At 39.6% G+C, this 23,384-nt stretch overlaps 1 protein-coding gene across 1 annotated transcript in view; it reads right to left on the bottom strand.

Moving 5' to 3' along the window:
* DCHS2 (dachsous cadherin-related 2) overlaps positions 1 to 23,384 on the bottom strand; it is a 378,130-nt gene that overhangs the window by 160,059 nt on the left and 194,687 nt on the right. The window contains exon 2 of the mRNA XM_089670433.1: positions 23,159 to 23,350. Within this exon, the coding sequence (XP_089526559.1) occupies positions 23,159 to 23,350 (192 nt within the window). The remainder of the gene's footprint in view (positions 1 to 23,158; positions 23,351 to 23,384) is intronic.

Genomic DNA, 23,384 nt, shown 5'->3' with positions numbered 1-23,384 from the left:
AACTCAATCTTGGTTTCATCTGTCCACAGTATATTTTGCCAGTAGTGCTGTGGAACATCCAGGTGCTCTTTTGCAAACTTCAAACGTGCTGCAATATTCTTTTTGGACAGCAATGGCTTCCTCTGTGGTGTCCTCCCATGTACTCCATTCTTGTTTAATGTTTTCCTTATTGTAGATGTGTCAACAAAAATGTTAACATGTGCCAGAGATTTCTGTAGGTCTTTAGCTGACAATCTGGGATTCTTCTGGGAATAGCAACAGTGCTAAACTTTCTCCATTTGTAGACAGTCTGTCTTATCGTGGACACATGAACATCAAGGCTTTTGGAGATACCTTTGTAACCCTTTCCAGCTTCATGCAAGTCAACAATTCTTGATGGTAGGTCTTCTGAGAGCTCTTTTCTGCAAGGCATGGTTCACATCAGACAGTGCTTCTTGAAACCAGTAAACCCAAAACAGGTGTGTGTTTTTTAAGGGCAGGACAGCTGTCAGCAACACATCCAATATCATCACACTGATTGGAGTCAAGGTTGGCTCACTCCTGGCTCCAATTAGCTCTGGGAGAAGTCATTAAGCTAGGGCCTCACATACTTTTTCCTCCCTGCACTGTGAATGTTTACATGTTATGTGCAATTAAACCATGGCAACATCTAATGTTTGTGTAGTATTATGTTCAGCAGACTGTGTTCTTCTATTGTTGTGACTTAGACGACGTTCAGAGCACATTTTATGCCCAATTCATGCAAAACTCCACGTAATCCCAAGGGGTTCACATACTTTTTCTTGCAACTGTATGTAAATCCATTGCCAGTTGTCATTGTCAAGTTGCCCAGTGACATATATTCATTGCCAATCATGTCTACTTGGTGATGTTTTCTGCCACCATAACTGAATAAGCGCCTGGTTAAAACATAATTGGGTACCCTACACAATTTTTGTTTCTTTTAAAGTGACAGTACCCATAGAAAAAGGAAAAAAAACAGAGTGCAGCGCTGCTTAAAATTTCAACCACATTAGGTATGGGGTCTGGGTGGAGATGAAAGGTAAAGCAGCAAGCATGCAACTACTCCTCCTGAACCACACCAGGTCACATACATTTCAGCACTGGGGGGGGGGGTACCTTGCAAGAGGGGGTGGCAATGCCTTTCCCCCTTGCAAGGCACTTTGACCAAATGTTGAAGGACAAGGGCCTCTTCCCATTATCTCTTGCCCTAAGAGGATGTGGCAGTTTGTGTTGAACGACTTAAAGGAATCTGGAAGCCTCCTTTATAATAAGTAACATTTCTCCCATCACAATTGTCGGATCCCTGACACAGCTGGAATGTGAATAACAATGCCATGGATTCTAGGTGGTGTCAATGATGTTTCCACAGAACATCCATCTTTTTTGTTTGCAGGGACTCCTGTGGGCGACCTTGCCAAATATGGGCATTTTGTTCAGCTGTTCAGTTCTTTCCTATTTGTAACCCATTACTAGATAGCCTTACTGTGGGTTTAAAAATAAAAACAGTACAAATGGGCTATTTTACTCATAGAATGGTGTTTTCTCAAGCTAGCTGTAAATGGCGCTTATTTATTACCGGGCAAAGTGTACAGTCAAGTGAAGGTACTAGATGACAAGGCAAACAGCTGTAAATACAGCTGTTTCACTTGGACATGGAATCTAGGTCTTATACAGAAAACAGCAATGCATAACTTAGACGAAACCCTCAGTTAAATTTATTTTCAGGACATCTGAAAAAGGAACATCTTTAAAAAAAAATGTAGCTGGATCTGAATGACATGTGTGCTGACCTGTTTCCAGCCAAAACAGTACTCTAGTAAAGCATTGTATCTGAGAATGCTCTAATCAATGTACAGTATATTATAAAAAAATATGGTATTCATAGGTTTTGTCTCATATCGAATTGCAAACAAAACCTTTGATCATTTTAAGCTCAGTGATGTTCACATATGCTTTGAATGAATGTATCTACCGTGGCAGAGATAATTAAAACTGAACTTTAAGAAGAGAGTTGTTTTACCTGCCAAAGTGATTGAACAGTGAAGAAGAAGCAGTGAGCTCACATCTATGTCACTGTGATCTCTCCTACTATCAGCAGGTTCTTTGTTAGCACTGTAGCACACATGTGTCAAATACTAGGCCTGCGGGACAAATCTGGCCCACCAGGCCATTTCATTGTGCCCCTCCCATGTAACAGTGGAGAGGCTTTTCTCTGCCTCCCTCAATGCCTCCTATAGACCCTGTGCCTCTTTGTGCAGCCACAACAATCCATTGTCTCTGCCTCCCCTGGTCCCAGCAATCAGCAGATTCTGGCCCTCCTCTGGTCCTCCTACTGACCCTGCACTTTCTGCTTCCCAGGTCTGCTCTAAGCTTAATTCCAGCAGCAGCACAATGTAAAGGGGTGCACTGCGATGTAAGGGAGGGTGGGGGACCCTTTACTTCTGATGGTGGGTGGGGTCCTTGACATCTGATGTAAGAGGGGGGGGGTGCTCTGGACATCTAGTCTTACAGATACAGCTGGCCCTTTGATGACAACCATAATGCTAATGCGGGCCGTGATGAAATTGAGTTTGACAACCCTGCTGTAGCACAACTGTTTGACTCCCTGTGTTGCTTGTGTCCCTCTCCTTGTCTGAACTCTTTTATGGGAGATTGCAAGATGTTGATACTGATCAAATTAGGGTATTGACATCAGTTGATAAAACAAAATACACTAAAGTGTAAAAATGTTAATAGAGTAGGGTTACAGCCTCTGTTAAGTTTTGAAGGTGGATTCACACTATCTATTTGTTTTGGAGTTCAACCCAAATTGAACTCTATGGGCAACATTTCAGGTTCTGTACATCTGCCCTAATCATAGACAGCTAGACATATCTGTTTGCCCTCCATTGCTGTACGTCAAAATGTGACAATTGTGCTCTCAGTTTCACCATGCACAAAGATTTTCCAGCTCACAGAACAACAAAATAAGTGCCAGGAGGCTAAGAGTGATTGATTGACACAGGGGTAGTTAATTCAACAGTTAACATTTTATGTGCAAATGCAATATTTGCCACCATGTATTTTACCAGAATCATGCATCTTTCTTCAATTATTCTTTATTTCTTATTTAGATCGTTAAGAGAAAAAGGGTTCAGTAAAATATTTATAGAATACAGATTGTAAGCTCTCACTAGCAGGGCCCCACTAACCCTATTGTCTTGAATTGTATTGTAACTGTACTGTCTCCCTTTATTTTATAAACCAATGCGCTGTTGGTGCTATATGAATTCTGCATAATAATAATTATACATAAATTATATTCCAAAATAGACAATAGCAGCAGTTATATGAACGATATTAAAAGTGAAAAGCAATTGCAATGTCCGCTGGTCCTTGGCTACTGTAAAGAGTACATCTGATCTGATAGAGTCACAGGCTCTCTCATAAATGACTATATTAGTATCCTTGGCAGTTTCAATGACAAGCAAGTGCTCTTGAGCTACAGATGCAGCCATCTTTTCTGTTCCCTGGGGAGGGTGTTTACAAAAATTACATGACCATACAAACGGTCTGAGAGATGTGCAGAAGTGTTAAAGTGTTCATCAGCCTGTCCCTTTATGCCAGTTTTTCTAACCATATCAGCATTTAAATTTGATAGAGACTAAACATGATATAAATAAGATGCCTATATCATTTAGAACAGTTAATGTGACCTGTTTGCTAGCTGTAAATTATAGTATAGGCATGTTTGAGTGGAGTTTGATAACTGGGTTGTATAAAAAGGGCAGTTTAAAGTAAAGCAGTGTGTTAGACGCACATAGGAATTGCTTCTAAACAGCTATATGATGTACAATTAGGACCAGAATACACCCTCTTTTACAATTCAGCTAGAATTGTACCACTGGCAATTTTACGAAGGCTATTAACCTCTTTACTTAATAGTTATCCTTCTAATAGGTGTAATGACCTGGGCCCATGTCAGGAATGCTGTAATGTGATTTATGACAGCTGATAGTTGACTGTTCAATCTGATGATTTTGTTGATGACATGTAACTGACATGACATGGCACTTTGTTTAGCATAACTTTCCATTCTCCTTACTCAGTTTAGGATGCATCAGACCTTATTATCATCACAAATAGAACATGCAAGCTGAGCAACTAATCACATTGTATCGCTTTTCAAACTGACCATGAGTCCAGCCAGTGCCCAAAAATACATTTCCAAGCGTTCCTCTTTAACCATTTGCCAATTTGGATATTTGGATACTGTATGTAATACACAATATGTGACTGGACTATCACACAAGTGTAGGCAGTTTTATTAAAAAATGTATGAAATCATGACAATGCAGCAGCAATGTTTATTGTGGCAGGTATTCAGTTTGTCTTTGGAATTTACGAGGCCTGTCAAGTTTAGAGGTTCACAGGAAGCTTGTGCTGACACTTTTCAGTACTGATTAATTATATATACAAGCATTTCTTACTTTTTCATTCATCAAAACAACTGCTGGTAAAAGATAATGTTTATAGCTGCATAAAAAGAACACTCCTGTAATGTGTGTTTCTAGTAATACAGAGCTTGTGAAAAAACATAAATGCCAGAAAGCACATGCATAGAGTAATTACATGATGTACTCCAGCCAAAATTGAAAATTAAATTGTGAGATGCATACAGACAAAACTGTACTGCGCCAGTCCACCACATTTTCTTTTTTGTCTGCAATCTGGTGATCCTGGATAACATAAAAGTAAAGGATAGACCCCTATGGAAAGGCAGTACTGTTAATGGTCCAAGTGGTGTGATTACTCACTACAAAAGTCTTTATTATTTTATAAATGTATAAATAGAATGGCAAAATGGCAAATAAGCATAAATGGCAAAAACACCTCCACCTTACACCATTACAACGTTGTCACTTTTAATGTTGCAAAGTGGGGGTGTCTTTCAAATGTTTGCTTTTTTGGCATTTTTGCCATTCTATTTTTACATTTATAATATTAATAAAGACTTTTTTTATGAATAATCACACTGCTTGGATCATTAACAGTACGGCTTTAATTGAGGGTCTATTCCTTAAGTAGCTTTTATTTTCATGTCTTTTGGATACTGAGATATACACCCCAATAGTGGTGAGTCAGGGAATTCTTTATTCTACTATTCCTGGGCTAAGTTGCTGATATGTGGCAACATTTTTCCTAATTGTACTGATCATGGAGCACAACTGATGGGAATTCTAGAACACCCTGCTTGCTGCCTAGTTTAAATATTATTCATGTTGCAGGAAGCAGAGAAAAGAAGTTGCACAGCTACTCTTCTACTGATACTGTATAGAGTTACAGTGAAGGAAATAAGTATTTGATTCCCTGCTGATTTTGAATGTTTGCCCACTCACAAAGAAATGATTAGTCTAAAAATCGAATGGTAGGTGTATTGTAACACTGAGAGACAGAATAGCAACAAAAAATTCAAAACAAATGCACGTCTAACTAATTATGCACTGATTTGCTTGTTCATGAGGAAAATAAGTATTTGATCCCCTTCACAAAACATGACTTAGTACTTGGTGGCAAATCCCTTGTTTGCAATCACAGAGGTCAGACATTTCCTGTAGTTGGCCACCAGGTTTGCACACATCTCAGGAGGGATTTTGGCCTACTCCTCTTGGCAGATCCTCTCCAAGTCATTAAGGTTTGGTGGCTGCCGTTTGGCAACTCGAACTTTCAGCTCCCTCCACAGAATTTCAATCGGATTAAGGTCTGGAGACTGGCTAGGCTACTTTAACATCACTTGAAAATCACTTTAACATCAGTCCACAAAGGCCAAGTGAGGTGATAGAGATTGTGAATTACTCAAGATTCCTATCAGCTCCAGGCACTAATGGTGTTCTGTACAGTGTTTACAAGAACACGAGGGTAGTGTTGCAAAAGCAAGCAAGTAATCTCCAAAGCTTGGTCAAGAGTTAGAGGTAATATTGATCCCAAATGAAAACAAATCAGTCACCATCAAACAGATTTGCTAAAAAACCTTTTCAATATAGAAGCCAAGATCATTTTAACATGTTGGGACAGAGATCTAAAAAGTTTCTGAAACAAAACCACTTAAATAATTAATCAATTCAACAGCAAGTTTTTGGATTTTAGGAATGTCTTGAACATACCAGCATGATATGTCATCAAAACCAGACTGCTAAGAAAGAAGGAAAGGATTTAATGTCTTGTTGCTTGGTCTGGCCATCATCTATTGATTAGTTTCCAATTCCCTACTGTGGACTGCCTTTGAAATCTTTCATGTGACTGTAGTAATAATAAATGTGTTAGAAATTATTTAAAGGACTTAGAAATTGTCTCACAACATCACAACATCAATAATGCTTGGTGAGCATTAGGGTGGGACTTACACTCTCCTCATTGGCCATCATGGTGGCAATATCATTATCAGGTTATTATCAAAGCCTTTAAAAGGGTAAGTAGCTACCACAAATATGAGCCTATATAGATGATATACTGATGACAACAGTTGCCTGTACCAAAAGACTTCTGGAAAAGTTTCATCAAAGCATCATGTGGGTGAGGATGAAAATTAAACTCAGTAAGTACAAAGGTATCTCCAGTGTTAAAAGTCAAGTTAAGGTGCAAAGGTATTATATTGAAGCATTTGTATTAGAAATGCCAGTGAATGGCTTGAGCTAAAGGTATGATGCAAAGCTCAATGATATTGAGCAATCTGAGCATCTTCAAAAAGACACCATCATATCAACAAGTCTTTGTTGGCAGAAAAACCTAAGCTGTGGTACTTTGAATTTGGCGTACTCCTAAGCCTCTGAGAGTGTACGAAATCTCCAACAATAAAGAGAAAAAGCAGGAAAGATGAATCAACACATATATGAAAGAGTGGTTTTGATTTCTACGTTGCTTAAGACCTGTTGGTCTGTATGCAAACGGCAAATTGAAGTTACCAATTGTGAGTCTTGTGGAAGAATTCCATTGTACCAAGCAAGCTTCAACATGACCCCCCTTAATCTAAAGATACTGTTATTGGAATAGTGACCCCAGAGTGCTAAGTCTGTTCTTTACTTCAATAAATGGCTAGCCAAGTTCAATATGGAAGCCTCAGGCTCATTCCAAAATCTTTTCCATGACACAAAGCAACATCTGAGCAAAGGAGATGGCTCGTGGTGGAAAGGGTGAAAAAGCAACAGAAGCAGAGCGACATGCTAAGGCTGTCCCATTGCCAAAGCAGGGTCAACAGACTAACTGAGAGAGAGGCTGTTGTAAGGTATTTACTGTTCCCTCTCCTATGTTTCAGCTCTCAAGCAATTCCTAGATATCAGCCAAATAAAATGTACATCTCATCTGTTGGCATTATTATATTTTATAAATCAGCATAAGGGACATTACTTACCTTTGTGCTGCTGTGCCCCCCTTCCGCTGAAATCCTGTAGAAGCTGTAATAACGTTTTCTATTAATGGAGCAACTCGGTGGAAAGGGAGGGAAGGTGCTCTTGATCAGTGACTGTTACAGCCCTTTAACTCATTAGCCCCCATGGCAACGAATAATTAGAATAGTGGGAGTGTAAAGGGGCATCAGTGGAAGAAATGTTTGCCAAAAAGAGGACACAGCACAAGGGACACAGCTGAATGTAATTTATATCCCTTTAATCCCTAATTTTAAATTTTTTTGTTTGAGGTAAACTTAAGCTTTAAGTGTTCAACACCTTGTTCAAATTGTTGTTTAATGTAAAGCCAATATGCTTTTAGTTTGGATAGAGTAAGAAATGGTTAAAGCAACTATGACTTTTTCTTCTACCCTCTGTGCCCTGTTTGGCAGGTTTTAATTCATATCCTGTCCCACAAACAAAATAGGACAGTGTTTTACATACATTTTAAGGGTTAAGGTTTGTGGGAATATGAGATCAGATTGAGATCAGTTTGAATGTGTATTGCTCCATAAGCATTGATTTAATAAAGGCAAATAGACCCTGCAAGAGCAGTTGCTCCAGAGATTAGTAAATGAGCAGAAGTTCCATCATCCAATCATGTGCAAGCAAAATTTTTTTGTTTTTTTTCCTTGCACGTGATTTGGTATTCTTTGCAAAGTGAAGCCTTACCTCTTTCACCAAGCTCTAGAGCAACTGAACTTGCAGAGTGCAACTGCACTTTGCAAAGTGCACGGTCTACTTGTCTTTAGTAAATTAACCCCTAATGCTCGATAACTAAAAATTGTCTCACGAACTGATATCGAAATCATACTACAAATACTTGTGTATACCAGCCTCAAAGCCATGATAGTTCTGGGGTAACCATTTCCTAAATAAATTAATATAAATTACATTCAAGACCCAATATTTTTGTTATTTACAAAACAGTTGTAATAAACACGTAAGGAATATAAGTAAAAGACAGTGGTCAACAATTGTTGCAACCCTCCCCCGGTCTGATTTACTAAAAGAGAATGCTTATTTAAGAAAGTGAATATTTCCTGAACTTAGTGGATAAAGGAAGCAATGCACACTGAGAACACCCAATAGATGAGATACAACAAAGAAGCAGAGATTAAATATTCAAAGAAACTTAACCAGGAACACAGCAGACACAGCAGAGAGGTTCATGAGATGATGAGCAGGGGTAAATAAAAAATATTGGGAGGACAGAATGGGCAGGCCCTGTAATAGTAATAAGGTACAGGTTTGCAGAGAGTGCAAACAATAATAGACAACCAGACCCTGGGCACAGTGTGCCTCAAAAGTACAATGGATCAATATAGAGATCCATGCTTGGTCATTCCCTCTTACACGCACAGTCAGAATGCAAAGATAGAGTCTAAAGAACAGTTGGCCCAAGCGGAGGAGGAGTAGTGGGAGCAGCAGAAATAGATGGACAGGAGGTGATAGAAATAAATAGAGATGAGCGAATCGAACCAGGCGAACCGGAATTCGAGTCGAATTTCAGGAAATATTCGATTCGCGTCGAATCCGAAATTTTGCCTACTTCGGGTGCGCGAATCGAATATTTCCCGATCAGCCGGCAAAAGTGTCCCTGCAGTGAGCTCCGCTATTTCTGACAGTTCTCTGACAGAAGGAACACATGTTTAGCGGTTGAAACATTGTATCTATTAGTTTCCATTTAGGATACAGATGTTTCAACCGCTGTACATGTGAAGAAGCTGTCAGAGAACTGTCAGAAATAGAGGAACTCTGCACATACACTTTTTGCCGGCTTGGAATTATTCTTATTTTCATCCTACTTCTTCTTCTTCTTCTTCATCATTCTCATCCTCATCCTCTTCTTCTGAGGATGAGGATGAAGAAGAAGAAGTAGGATGAAAATAAGAATAATTCCAAGCCGGCAAAAAGTGTATGTGCAGAGTTCCTCTATTCTGCAGATACACTTAGAGGAGCTCTGCAGATACACTTAGAGGAGCTCTGCACATACACTTTTTGCCGGCTTGGAATTAATCTTATTTTCATCCTACTTCTTCTTCTTCTTCATCCTCATCCTCATCCTCAGAAGAAGAAGAAGAGGATGAGGATGAAGAAGAAGAAGAAGAAGTAGGATGAAAATAAGAATAATTCCAAGCCGGTAAAAAGTGTATGTGCAGAGTTCCTCTATTCTGCAGATACACTTAGAGGAGCTCTGCAGATACACTTAGAGGAGCTCTGCACATACACTTTTTGCCGGCTTGGAATTAATCTTATTTTCATCCTACTTCTTCTTCTTCTTCATCCTCATCCTCATCCTCAGAAGAAGAAAAAGAGGATGAGGATGAAGAAGAAGAAGTAGGATGAAAATAAGAATAATTCCAAGCCGGCAAAAAGTGTATGTGCAGAGCTCCTCTATTCTGCAGATACACTTAGAGGAGCTCTGCAGATACACTTTTTGCCGGCTTGGAATTAATCTTATTTTCATCCTACTTCTTCTTCTTCATCCTCATCCTCAGAAGAAGAAGAAGAGGATGAGGATGAAGAAGAAGAAGAAGAAGAAGAAGTAGGATGAAAATAAGAATAATTCCAAGCCGGCAAAAAGTGTATGTGCAGAGTTCCTCTATTCTGCAGATACACTTAGAGGAGCTCTGCAGATACACTTAGAGGAGCTCTGCACATACACTTTTTGCCGGCTTGGAATTAATCTTATTTTCATCCTACTTCTTCTTCTTCTTCATCCTCATCCTCATCCTCAGAAGAAGAAGAAGAGGATGAGGATGAAGAAGAAGAAGAAGAAGTAGGATGAAAATAAGAATAATTCCAAGCCGGTAAAAAGTGTATGTGCAGAGTTCCTCTATTCTGCAGATACACTTAGAGGAGCTCTGCAGATACACTTAGAGGAGCTCTGCACATACACTTTTTGCCGGCTTGGAATTAATCTTATTTTCATCCTACTTCTTCTTCTTCTTCATCCTCATCCTCATCCTCAGAAGAAGAAGAAGAGGATGAGGATGAAGAAGAAGAAGAAGAAGTAGGATGAAAATAAGAATAATTCCAAGCCAGCAAAAAGTGTATGTGCAGAGTTCCTCTATTCTGCAGATACACTTAGAGGAGCTCTGCAGATACACTTAGAGGAGCTCTGCACATACACTTTTTGCCGGCTTGGAATTAATATTATTTTCATCCTACTTCTTCTTCTTCATCCTCATCCTCAGAAGAAGAAGATGAGGATGAAGAAGAAGAAGAAGAAGAAGTAGGATGAAAATAGGAATAATTCCAAGCCGGCAAAAAGTGTATGTGCAGAGTTCCTCTATTCTGCAGATACACTTAGAGGAGCTCTGCACATACACTTAGAGGAGCTCTGCACATACACTTTTTGCCGGCTTGGAATTAACCTTATTTTCATCCTACTTCTTCTTCTTCTTCTTCATCCTCATCCTCATCCTCAGAAGAAGAAGAAGAGGATGAGGATGAGGATGAAGAAGAAGAAGAAGAAGTAGGATGAAAATAAGAATAATTCCAAGCCGGCAAAAAGTGTATGTGCAGAGCTCCTCTAAGTGTATTTGCAGAGCTCCTCTAAGTGTATCTGCAGAATAGAGGAACTCTGCACATACACTTTTTGCCGGAAACCGCTGTATGGAGGGAATGTCCCAGAACTGTCAGAAATAGACTATTTCTGACAGTTCTGGGACATTCCTTCCATACAGCGGTTGAAACATTGTATCTATTTGTTTCCATAAATGGATCCATTTATGGAAACAAATAGATACAATGTTTCAACCGCTGTATGGAGTGAGTGTCCCAGAACTGTTAGAAATAGTCTATTTCAGACAGTTCTATGACATTCCCTCCATACAGCGGTTGAAACCGCTGTATGGAGTGAATGTCCCAGAACTGTCAGAAATAGACTATTTATGACAGTTCTGGGACATTCACTCCATACAGCAGTTGAAATCGCTGTATGGAGGGAATGTCATAGAACTGTCAGAAATAGACTATTTATGACAGTTCTGGGACACTCACTCCATACAGCGGTTGAAACATTGTATCTATTTGTTTCCATAAATGGATCCATTTATGGAAACAAATAGATACAATGTTTCAACCGCTGTATGGAGTGAGTGTCCCAGAACTGTTAGAAATAGTCTATTTCTGACAGTTCTATGACATTCCCTCCATACAGCGGTTGAAACCGCTGTATGGAGTGAATGTCCCAGAACTGTCAGAAATAGACTATTTATGACAGTTCTGGGACATTCACACCATACAGCGGTTGAAACATTGTATCTATTTTTTTCCATAAATGACATTCTGCAAATACACTTAGAGGAGCGCTGCAGATACACTTTTTGCCAGCTTGGAATTAATCTTATTTTCATCCTACTTCTTCTTCTTCTTCTTCATCCTCATCCTCATAAGAAGAAGAAGAGGATGAGGATGAAGAAGAAGAAGAAGTAGGATGAAAATAAGAATAATTCCAAGCCGGCAAAAAGTGTATCTGCAGCGCTCCTCTAAGTGTATCTGCAGAATGTCATTTATGGAAAAAAATAGATACAATGTTTCAACCGCTGTATGGAGTGAATGTCCCATAACTGTCAGAAATAGACTATTTATGACAGTTCTGGGACATTCACTCCATACAGCGGTTGAAACCGCTGTATGGAGGGAATGTCATAGAACTGTCAGAAATAGACTATTTATGACAGTTCTGGGACACTCACTCCATACAGCGGTTGAAACATTGTATCTATTTGTTTCCATAAATGGATCCATTTATGGAAACAAATAGATACAATGTTTCAACCGCTGTATGGAGTGAGTGTCCCAGAACTGTTAGAAATAGTCTATTTCTGACAGTTCTATGACATTCCCTCCATACAGCGGTTGAAACCGCTGTATGGAGTGAATGTCCCATAACTGTCAGAAATAGACTATTTATGACAGTTCTGGGACATTCACTCCATACAGCGGTTGAAACCGCTGTATGGAGGGAATGTCATAGAACTGTCAGAAATAGACTATTTATGACAGTTCTGGGACACTCACTCCATACAGCGGTTGAAACATTGTATCTATTTGTTTCCATAAATGGATCCATTTATGGAAACAAATAGATACAATGTTTCAACCGCTGTATGGAGTGAGTGTCCCAGAACTGTTAGAAATAGTCTATTTCTGACAGTTCTATGACATTCCCTCCATACAGCGGTTTCAACCGCTGTATGGAGTGAATGTCCCAGAACTGTCAGAAATAGACAGAAACTGTCACAGAACTGTCCTTCTTCTCATCCTTCTCCTTCTTCTCATCCTTCTTCTCATCCTTCTTCTCATCCTTCTCCTTCTTCTCATCCTTCTCCTTCTTCTCATCCTTCTCCTTCTCCATCTTCTCATCCTTCTCCTTCTCCTTCTCATCCTTCTCCTTCTCCTTCTCCTTCTCTTTCTTCTCATCCTTCTCCTTCTTCTCATCCTTCTCCTTCTTCTCATCCTTCTCCTTCTTCTCATCCTTCTCCTTCTCCTTCTTCTCATCCTTCTCCTTCTCCTTCTCCTTCTTCTCATCCTTCTCCTTCTTCTCATCCTTCTCCTTCTTCTCATCCTTCTCCTTCTTCTCATCCTTCTCCTTCTTCTCATCCTTCTCCTTCTCCTTCTTCTCATCCTTCTCCTTCTTCTCATCCTTCTTCTCATCCTTCTCCTTCTTCTCATCCTTCTTCTCATCCTTCTTCTTCTCATCCTTCTCCTTCTTCTCATCCTTCTCCTTCTCCTTCTTCTCATCCTTCTCCTTCTTCTCATCCTTCTCCTTCTCCTTCTTCTCATCCTTCTCCTTCTCCTTCTTCTCATCCTTCTTCTTCTCCTTCTTCTCATCCTTCTCCTTCTTCTCATCCTTCTCCTTCTCCATCTTCTCATCCTTCTCCTTCTCCTTCTTCTCATCCTTCTCCTTCTCCTTCTCCTTCTCCTTCTTCTCATCCTTCTCCTTCTTCTCATCCTTCTCCTTCTCCTTCTTCTCATCCTTCTCCTTCTCCTTCTTCTCATCCTTCTCCTTCTCCTTGTTCTCATCCTTCTCCTTCTCCTTCTCTTTCTTCTCATCCTTCTCTTTCTTCTCATCCTTCTCCTTCTTCTCATCCTTCTCCTTCTCCTTCTCCTTCTTCTCATCCTTCTCCTTCTCCTTCTTCTCATCCTTCTCCTTCTTCTCATCCTTCTCCTTCTCCTTCTTCTCATCCTTCTCCTTCTTCTCATCCTTCTTCTCATCCTTCTCCTTCTTCTCATCCTTCTTCTCATCCTTCTCCTTCTTCTCATCCTTCTTCTTCTCATCCTTCTCCTTCTTCTCATCCTTCTCCTTCTCCTTCTTCTCATCCTTCTCCTTCTTCTCATCCTTCTCCTTCTTCTCATCCTTCTCCTTCTCCTTCTTCTCATCCTTCTCCTTCTCCTTCTTCTCATCCTTCTCCTTCTTCTCATCCTTCTCCTCCTCCATCTTCTCATCCTTCTCCTTCTTCTCATCCTTCTCCTTCTCCTTCTTCTCATCCTTCTCCTTCTTCTCATCCTTCTCCTTCTTCTCATCCTTCTCATCCTTCTCCTTCTTCTCATCCTTCTCCTTCTCCTTCTTCTCATCCTTCTCCTTCTTCTCATCCTTCTTCTCATCCTTCTCCTTCTTCTCATCCTTCTTCTCATCCTTCTTCTTCTCATCTTTCTCCTTCTTCTCATCCTTCTCCTTCTTCTCATCCTTCTCCTTCTTCTCATCCTTCTCCTTCTCCTTCTTCTCATCCTTCTCCTTCTTCTCATCCTTCTCCTTCTCCTTCTTCTCATCCTTCTCCTTCTTCTCATCCTTCTCCTTCTCCATCTTCTCATCCTTCTCCTTCTTCTCATCCTTCTCCTTCTCCTTCTTCTCATCCTTCTCCTTCTTCTCATCCTTCTCCTTCTCCTTCTTCTCATCCTTCTCCTTCTCCTTCTCCTTCTTCTCATCCTTCTCCTTCTTCTCATCCTTCTCCTTCTCCTTCCTCATCTCCAAGGGCATTTAAATTAAAGGTACAGTGTTCTGCACTAATTTAAAGGCTCTCTGAAGCCTAGAAACCCTTTTAATAAGTTAACTTCGTAGCGAATTAATTCGCATCGAATCGAATTTCATACTGGAAATTGACGTTTATCATTTTGATAGTTTTGATATTTTGTTATCTATTTGTATAACATATACGTTAGATGATCGAGACAGAAATCAAACGAGCGCTGGACAAAATACAGAAAGCGACATGCATGAAAGGCAAACACCAAAAGCCTCTAATAGTAAATATGAACAGAACATGCAGCGCTGTTGAAAATCAATCATACATGTAGAAAATAATACATTGTAAGAAGAGTGATAAGGCGACCGCTGCTAAATGATGGCCCATCAAAATGTTCATAAATTGCAATGACATAAATATCTCCAATGAGAGTGTTCTTATGGTGCACAGTGCACAATATCACAATGAAGTGGTGAACAAATGGGTGACTTCCGTGACCATATTCCTCCCACCGAAATGAGTGTAGATTGCACTAACCAGAAAGCGCAATAGAAATGCGCATTTGAGTATTAACCAACTCCTGGTCATCCGTCTATTAAAGCTGGATCACTGGGAGGGTCATCAGGCTAGCGTCCGCTGTGCAGAATATCCTAACCACAGGATCTCCAGATGTCAGGGGGTGTACACTCGTCTCACCAGCAGGGGGAGATTAATCGTTCCCAATGTGGCCACCAGATGGTCCCCAAACAAACCTTGGAAAAGGGGGGGGGCTCGCAAAAAACGAGCCAGAGCGACAAGAAGATCCAATAGTGTAGTACTTTTATTAGCCACAAGAGTAAAAGAACAAAGCAGTAGATATGCTACTCACATGATATAGTAAGCAGCTGTGTATGGGGAATACCAGGAATCATCAAAAGAAGGCAATGGCCGCCAGCCGTCCACAGGGGCCGTGCGGTGTGACGTCACAGAGTATGAGGCAATCGTGGGGCAACTCCCTAACGCGTTTCGTGCGCTTGCACGTTTTCAAAGGGAGTATGCCTCCTACACTGCCCCTTCCTATATACAGTGTGCCGCGCATGCGCTGTTCCGCCGTATCGCGTCATCGCGAACGGTTCGCGCATGCGCGTTGTGCGCGGACGGCGGCCATTTTACTGGAGCACAGGAAGCACGAGGAAGCACAGTGTAAACATAGGAAAAATGCCAGAACATGTAAGCTGGCTAGCAAGTGTGTTGGATATCACATATGGCCAAATGACAGTATATTACAAGGCCCTGGTGGTTTGCAAAGGTGGTACCTGATGTATACCACCCCCCACCTGTAGTAATGAACATTTAAATAATGCGTTCGTCACGAGCTGTCCGCGCATGCGCAGTAAATATCAATGGCGGCCATTGTTCTGAAGTACAGTGTGAAAAGACAATGGTACCGTAAAACAAAACCCCTATAACCAGGTTGTAATGCGATGTAAATTATACATCCAGAGATTGAGCCAGGTTGACAGGTACAAAATGCTCAAAACCAGGGGAATGAGGCATACAAGTACAGTGTCAGCATCATATTAATGAAAAATTCACAGATGCTTAAGGGCAGCTTACATGGACTCGTGCAGAGCTAAAAATCTTCGTAAAACAAAATACATGACATAACATAATAAAAAATGATAAAACATCTAAAAAACATCCCAATCGTCGAACACGTGAGTATATCTATATATGGTATTAAATTCATATGTGTCGTGTCTGTCGACCCATAATTGATTAGGATTGGTGGCATTCCACATCCAGACAATCAAAAATACTTTTTAGATTAGATTTAGACGTTAGATGAAGTGCAGCGCTAAATCACTTTTTACTTATATCCTTGATTATTATTTAAGTGTGTGGTACACCTATAAATTTTAGCAGCAGCACATTTTTTTATTGCACAAGCATGTTTTTTCTGAGTTTACTATAAGGGTATGCACAGGGGTATTTTTTTATATTTTAGATGGACAGGAGGAAAACAGAAGCAGTGTCAAACAAAGGGCGGGAAGACTTAGGCTAGACAAAGATCAACACCAGCAGCAGCAGAAGCTATAGGAGATCCAACAGTAGCAGAAGTTAGCAAGCCACAGACACATGAACAAGGAATGACAGTCCATCAGATAAAAGACCAACAGGTTAGTGACTGACAGACAAATGTCCAGCAGATGAATGAACAGAAGTGAACAAGGGCTATACTCCCAACAGATGAGCAACCATCAGAAGGTCGACTGTCGGATCACTTTCCCATTGCTATAGTTGAAAATTATAATGTTAACATTTATTTTTGAATTTGTCACTGATCATCCTTATCTATATATAACTACCCTACCTATATATAACTACTCTACCCTACTTTAGGTTGCATAAACACCATTTCTATTTCTCTAATATTATTTTGTATGTTCACAAGTCATTTCCATGCTAATCCTTCTGCTTTTCTACAGTTGAAATAACTAAAAAGCGTAACATCAGTTAAAGTGAAATTTTGTAACACCAGTACTCAGAAATAAAGCCTTTTTCTATTCATGTACTGTCCCTGGCACTGTAATTATATATATATATATATATATATATATATATATATATATATATATATGCTAGTGCTTTGGAAGAATTTTGATTAATCAAAATATATCATTTAGCTAGCTTTGTGTTGGATAACCTACAATTTACTGGTGAAGACATGGGGCATGGGTTATCTGAAGAATGCACAAAAAAATTAGCAGAATGGTCCATAGCGTTGCACTCTCCAATTTAAGAAGCCATTCCAAGCAACAAATCTGTGCGCCAATACTGCTATTCAGATACTACCATTATCATTATTATTATTATACAGAATTTATATAGCCCTAACAGCTTGTGCAGCCATACCACGGGTTAGCATTTACCAATGTAATACATTACAGCTAGAATCCAGTGAGTGACCTCACCGGGTCGCTAGGACTTTATTTCCTAAAGTCTGTGCTCTTTATCTGCTTAAGCCAGGTTTAAATCTAAATGGTGGCTGTGAGAATCTTTTTAGTAACAACAGTTTGATTCCTCATATTTGTATGTATAAATATGAGCGCTGGGAAAAATGGATCAAAGCTGCTGGCATTAAAGGTCAACCTCCAACCCTTGTAAACATAAATATAAACAGGAAAATGCAGCGCTAAAAAATGTCAAAAAGGACGTGATCAGTAAGACATAAAATAAATAATCAATATATATAAAAATAGTAATAATGTAAAAATAGCTCAATAAAGTGCTGAGAAGATACAAAATGATTTAAGTCTAAATAAGGTGCAAACGAAGCAGCCAATAATAATGTATATATATGTATATATATACATACATATACACAATATATCACACAAGTGCGATGAAACACAGATGGAATAATTCAAGGAAGGATATAATCAGATTAATATCAACGTAGAATGTGCAAGAGTGTAGACATGCGCTGTGAAGCGCTAGGACAGCAGTGTCAATAGCGTCTAGAAATGACGCATAAAGTATGATAGTGACATCATAATAATAGTCCAAATACACAATAAAGGTGGACTTCCGTGCTTCCAGTGGATGTGAAATATGAGCAAATATTGCACTAACCAGATAGTGCAGTTATATGCGCATTTGAGTACATAGACCACTCCTGGTCATCATCATCCTGGGGGTGAACTCGGGGATCCTCTGGTATACCTCTGCACCTCAGTTGATCATCCAAATACCACTCTCCAAAACTCCAGGATATGTTCCAATCCAAGTAAATATGGACCATAGATGTATACTGACAGGATCCCACCTTAAAATTGCTCATAAAGTAATGAGCCAGAGAGATAGTGCTAGGATAGTGTAGTATGTTTATTAATTGTGATCAAATTAACAATAAAATATGCACTCACATCTGGCCAAAAGCAATGCAGGAAGTAGTGGAAAGAAACAGGTGTAAAGATGGCTGCCGGCCCTCCTCATGGCTCGTGCGGCATGATGTCACAGGCTAAGGCTCCTCCCTTAATAGTTTGATTCATCAGCCTTTCCGATTGTAAGCTCTCATGTGCAGGGCCCTCTGAATCCTCTTGCATTGAATTGTATTGTAACCAGGGCCGGGACAATGGGTGGGAAGGAGGGACGGCTGCCCTGGGCACTGTGGTATCATGTGAGGTGGGGGGCACTACAAGGAGATTAAGAGGAGGAGATTTATGTTGGTAGGGGGAATTTGAAGGGTGAAAGGGGGTTAGAATTGTTGTAGGAGGTGAAATTTGAGGAGGTATGCTAGGAATGGTGATTTGGGGGGATTTGTGTTGGGAGGGGGGAAGAGGATTTGTGCTAGGAGGAGGGTTTGGGGGGTTTGTGCTAGAAAAGGTGATATGGTCAAGGGGGGGAAGGGATAGGAGGGGAAATTTATTTTGGTGGTTGATTTGTACTAGTAGAGATTATTGGGGGGTGTTTGTGCTAGGAGGGGAAATCTGGGGGGGGGTTTGAATTGGGGGGACAGGATTTTTGCTCCGAAGGGAAATTTGAGGGTAGAGGATTTGTGCAAGGAGAGAGAAATTTTTTTTGGGGTGGGGCATATCAGGAGAGAAAGCATTTGTGACGGGAGGGGGGATTTCAGTAGGGAACGGATTTGTACTAGGAAGAGGGGGAATTTATGCTTAGGGGGTAACCATGCAGATTAGTGCTTAATTTTTTTTTGGAGGGGGGAGGGGATTTTTGTTGAGACGTAATGCTCATATATCTGGGGAGGGGGGCAATTTGACATGTTTGCCATGGGCTCTAGATGGCCTTGTCCTGGCACTGATTGTAACTGTTGTATTGTCCTGTGCAAACTGTTGTCGCTATATACATTCTGCACAATCATATTAATAGTCAGGCTTTGTGTTTATTAGAGGCAGTAAGGCATCCATAGTCAGTCTAGTTGGGAATACCTCTCCTGTATTATAAAAAAGCTCTTCTGGATGGAAGAGTAAAGTACTGAGTAGGTAAGCTATAATCCCTGTATGCATTGAAGGTTTCATTATCAATTAAAAGTGGATGACGCCTTTAAACATTATCTTCATTGGTAAAGTTTTTGTCATTCAGATTATGTTTTGCTTCCCTCTTTTAGTTTCTTTTCAGATGCAAATATTTCTGAAGTGAGGCACCAGCTTTGAGATTCCCCTTACTCAAAAAGGTTAATGTCTTTAGCATATATTTACAAATCTCTTTTGAATTAGGACAAATGACCTGACATTACATGAAACATCTGTTATTTTTCATGTATTACTGTCTCTTTAGCATATACAAAGATCAAACTGCTCTGCAATCAGCTAGTAATTAATTCAGCAGAGCACTTGCTTATGTTCAGTCTAGCAGTATAATTAGTTAATGTACATTTGTTAACTTTTATTTCTTAACCTATTTCAGATAAAGGGGGATGTGTCTGCAAAGGTGGTGGTGGGGGGGGGGGGGGGGAGGAACAGGGATGGAGAAGCAGTGGAGGAGTATGCAGTGGCAGAGTTATTGGGTGGCAGAAAGGCTCATTGTCTAGGAGTGTATTTCTGCAGTATCCGAGGTTGAGGTGTGGTGTCAGGGTTGCTGGGAGGCAGTGTCTTGGGTGTTGTAAAGTAGTTTCCTGGGTGATGAGTGTAATTTCAAGACTGCAGGGTGGCAGAGAGGTTCACAGTCGGAACGCAGTATTCTCAAAGCACATGTTCCTGCAAATGGCTATTCAGTATTGCCGGGTGCTGTAGTGAACACAAAGTGGGAACCAAAGAAAATCCAAGTGAAGAAATGCCACCAGCACACCAGGGAATCCTCAAAATGGGTCAAAGTCTTTATTTCATGGTCACATGATAAACACAAAGGCAACGTTTCAGAGCCACTCAGAGCCCCTTTAAAGATGGGGTCCTGTGTGGCTCTGAAACATTGCCTTTGTGTTTATCATGTGACCATGAAATAAACATTTGGACCCATTTTGAGGATTCCTTGGTGTGCTGGTGACATTTCTTTAATTAGGTTCACAGTCGGGGTGCAATAGTAAGGGTGCTGGGTGGCAGGGAGGTTCAGAGTTGGGGTGCAGTGGTAGGGGTGCAAGGTGGCATTGAAGTTTAGCATCTTGGGTCTTAAGTAGTAGGGGTGTTGGGTGACACAGAGGTTTAGAGATAGGGGTGCAGGGGGTTCAGCGGTAGTGGTGCTTGTTGGCAAAGAGATGCAATGTCAGGGTGCAGAGAGCCAGGTGTACTGGGTTATTTTCTTTATAGGGCCAAAAACAAAAGCTGTCTGCTTTAAAACTTGCAAACTATATATATATATATATATGTATTTATTTTTTTTTAGATTGAGAATGAGATAAGGTTGAGAAGTGTTGAGAGTATTTTCAAATTGTCCCTTGTCTTCCTAAAGAATCCCTTGAGTCTTTGTCACTGTCCTCACTGTTATAATATGATGCCAAATATTGTGATATTATCAACATAAAAATTATTATTGATATTTGTTTTAAGGTATAGAAGATTTTCTCTTGTATAAAACTGCCTATTATATTTTCCAAGCTAAATTTAATCATATCTGGTTTTTACTGAACACATTAAATATTCTGTTCTAACAAGCATATTCTGGGAATACATATATGAAAAATGTTTTATGATTTTTGATCTCCGTACTTGACTTGTTCCATTATGTCAAATGAAGCTCTAAATTTTGCCTTGGGTTGCATTTACATTGTGTTTTCGCTAAGCCAATGCTGAATGTGTGTGAAAACTGGCACATACATTTACAATAAGATGTTTTTGCCATCATGAGGCTTCAATGGCAACCATACTACCGACAGAGGAATCAAAACTGTGTTTGAAAAATATTGAATATGTGTGTAAAAATAACATTTTCACATGTTTCTTTCTTGGGGAATTGAATGTATAAGAGTTACAGATAATATTACCGTTACTTAAAAAAAAAACCTATAAACATAATAAATATACAAAAACAGGTCTCCATATCACATCAAATTCCACATGTACAGTATAGAGAGGTAATTTCTGATGGTCATCTGGATAAGGTTTGATGCTAGCATCTGCTCCAAGGCTCATGTTAACTGTTTTTCAAAAAACACAACATTAAAATATACACAAGAAATCAACATATCTAAAACCAAGGACCAACCAAACTTCCAGTAGACGAGGCTTTCAAAGATTCACTTGCTTCTACTCATAGCAATCCAGGTATACAGTAGATGTATTAAATACAAAAGTCCTAAATCCACTTTCATTTGGGCAAATGTGTGTCCACTTACCCACCAGGATACAGGAATGTTTTTTAAAAATACATCTACTACATTTTCCACCATAAGGGCCTGTGTTAACAGGTCTTGGGCTTGCATTGATGGCATCAGTTTGACATTAGTTTGAGGCACTTCAGAGATCATTCAGAATTAATTGACAGATGCAGTTAGTCTCCTTGTGACCAGCATTTTACTTGTTTTAAATGAATTTTACATCCCCATGCACATACTTATAGATATGTATATATGTGTGATAGATGTATAGAAATTTAAAACCCCATTGAAGGGAACAAATGCCCATCAGCACAAGCCCTAATTCAAGTCCAACTGTTCAGTTGCACATTGTCTTCCCACTCCCACCCCGCCTAATTTTTTTTACCCCCTAGCTGTGCACCTACCCCTACCTCTTTTGAATAAAGATCACTACTGAATATATGCAAATTGTCAGAATACCTGCAATATCATGTGATTAGATTATTTCAAATCTGTTTAGTGCTATGCATCAGTACCTATGCGATCATTTCCTTCTCTGTTCAACACGTGTCACCAGAGAGGCACACCAGAGGGCTAGAACTAGGACATTGCCACACAGCCAATCCCAGTCCTATTTATGGGGAGCAAGCTGGAAGAGCAGGCATTCTGTATACATTCCTCAAATAAACGTTAAAGAAGGGGGGCTCTGCTTCCTGTTTAGTCAAATAATCATGCCACTTGCAGGTGGACAATACTGTGACCTGCAATCTCATTTTCCTTCAAACTGAAACTGGGAGTCATTTTTAATAGTTATAATACCACTGAATTTCATGCCTTGAACACATTTAGTATTTTTCTAGATACTTAAATACAGTAGAAAAAAATATTGTATGTTTTAATTCAATTGGATAGTTCTACAAATATATTTAGAATGTTTTTGAGGATATAAATCATTAGAACTGTTGACCAATGTTCCATAAAAATTAAATCTGGAATAAAATTAGTACATTTTATAGTATTGCAGTATTTTATCATTGTAAACATGTAGTCCCTGTCGAGTTGCTATTAGCCATTCAAGTGATGTAAATACTCATTACATAACCAATGGCACTATTTCTTGTAGCTACCTGTTTTGATCTTCTTTGATCTGCTCAATGGCATGTGATATATAACTATGCTTTACTATTCTGATACACTGAACAAAACAAAGCAGGAGTCTTTCTTTATATATTTCACAAAATGCATTTACTGGGACTATGCATGGAAAACAAATAGAGAACACAAGGAACTGCCTCTGTCTCAGTAACAACCAATCAATCACTCTTCCTTTATTTCCAGTTGTTTTTCAGTGCAGGTTTACCTCTGTTGATGTAAACGATCAATAATGTGCTCTTTGATAAAAAAAAGATACCTATGTTTACATGAAGATAAATTACAAATTTACTTCTGTGAGAAGTCACCAAAGGTAAATCCATGAATTTTGATGTGTAGTTTGTAAATATATCAATTACAATTTATAATCTCACCTGATCTTGTGCCTTCACCAGAAGTTCATAGCTCTCAAGATCATCTTCTCTGTCAATATCTTGTGACACACATATTCGACCAGAATCCCGATCAATAAAAAACTTCTGAGATTCCTTCAATGTATGAAATTTCTCATACAGAGAATAGTGAACTTGACAAAAAGGACCCGTGTCAGCATCTGTTGCTTTTACCTGGAGAGGCACAGAAAAGCTTAGTAAAAGACTG

This window comes from Staurois parvus, unplaced genomic scaffold (assembly GCF_062004578.1).
Source record: "Staurois parvus isolate SC_StPar_1 unplaced genomic scaffold, SC_StPar_1.0 ptg000090l, whole genome shotgun sequence".
Classification (NCBI taxonomy): Eukaryota; Metazoa; Chordata; class Amphibia; order Anura; family Ranidae; genus Staurois; species Staurois parvus.
Note: the sequence above shows the minus strand (reverse complement) of the source record. Positions and strands in the feature narration are given on the sequence as shown.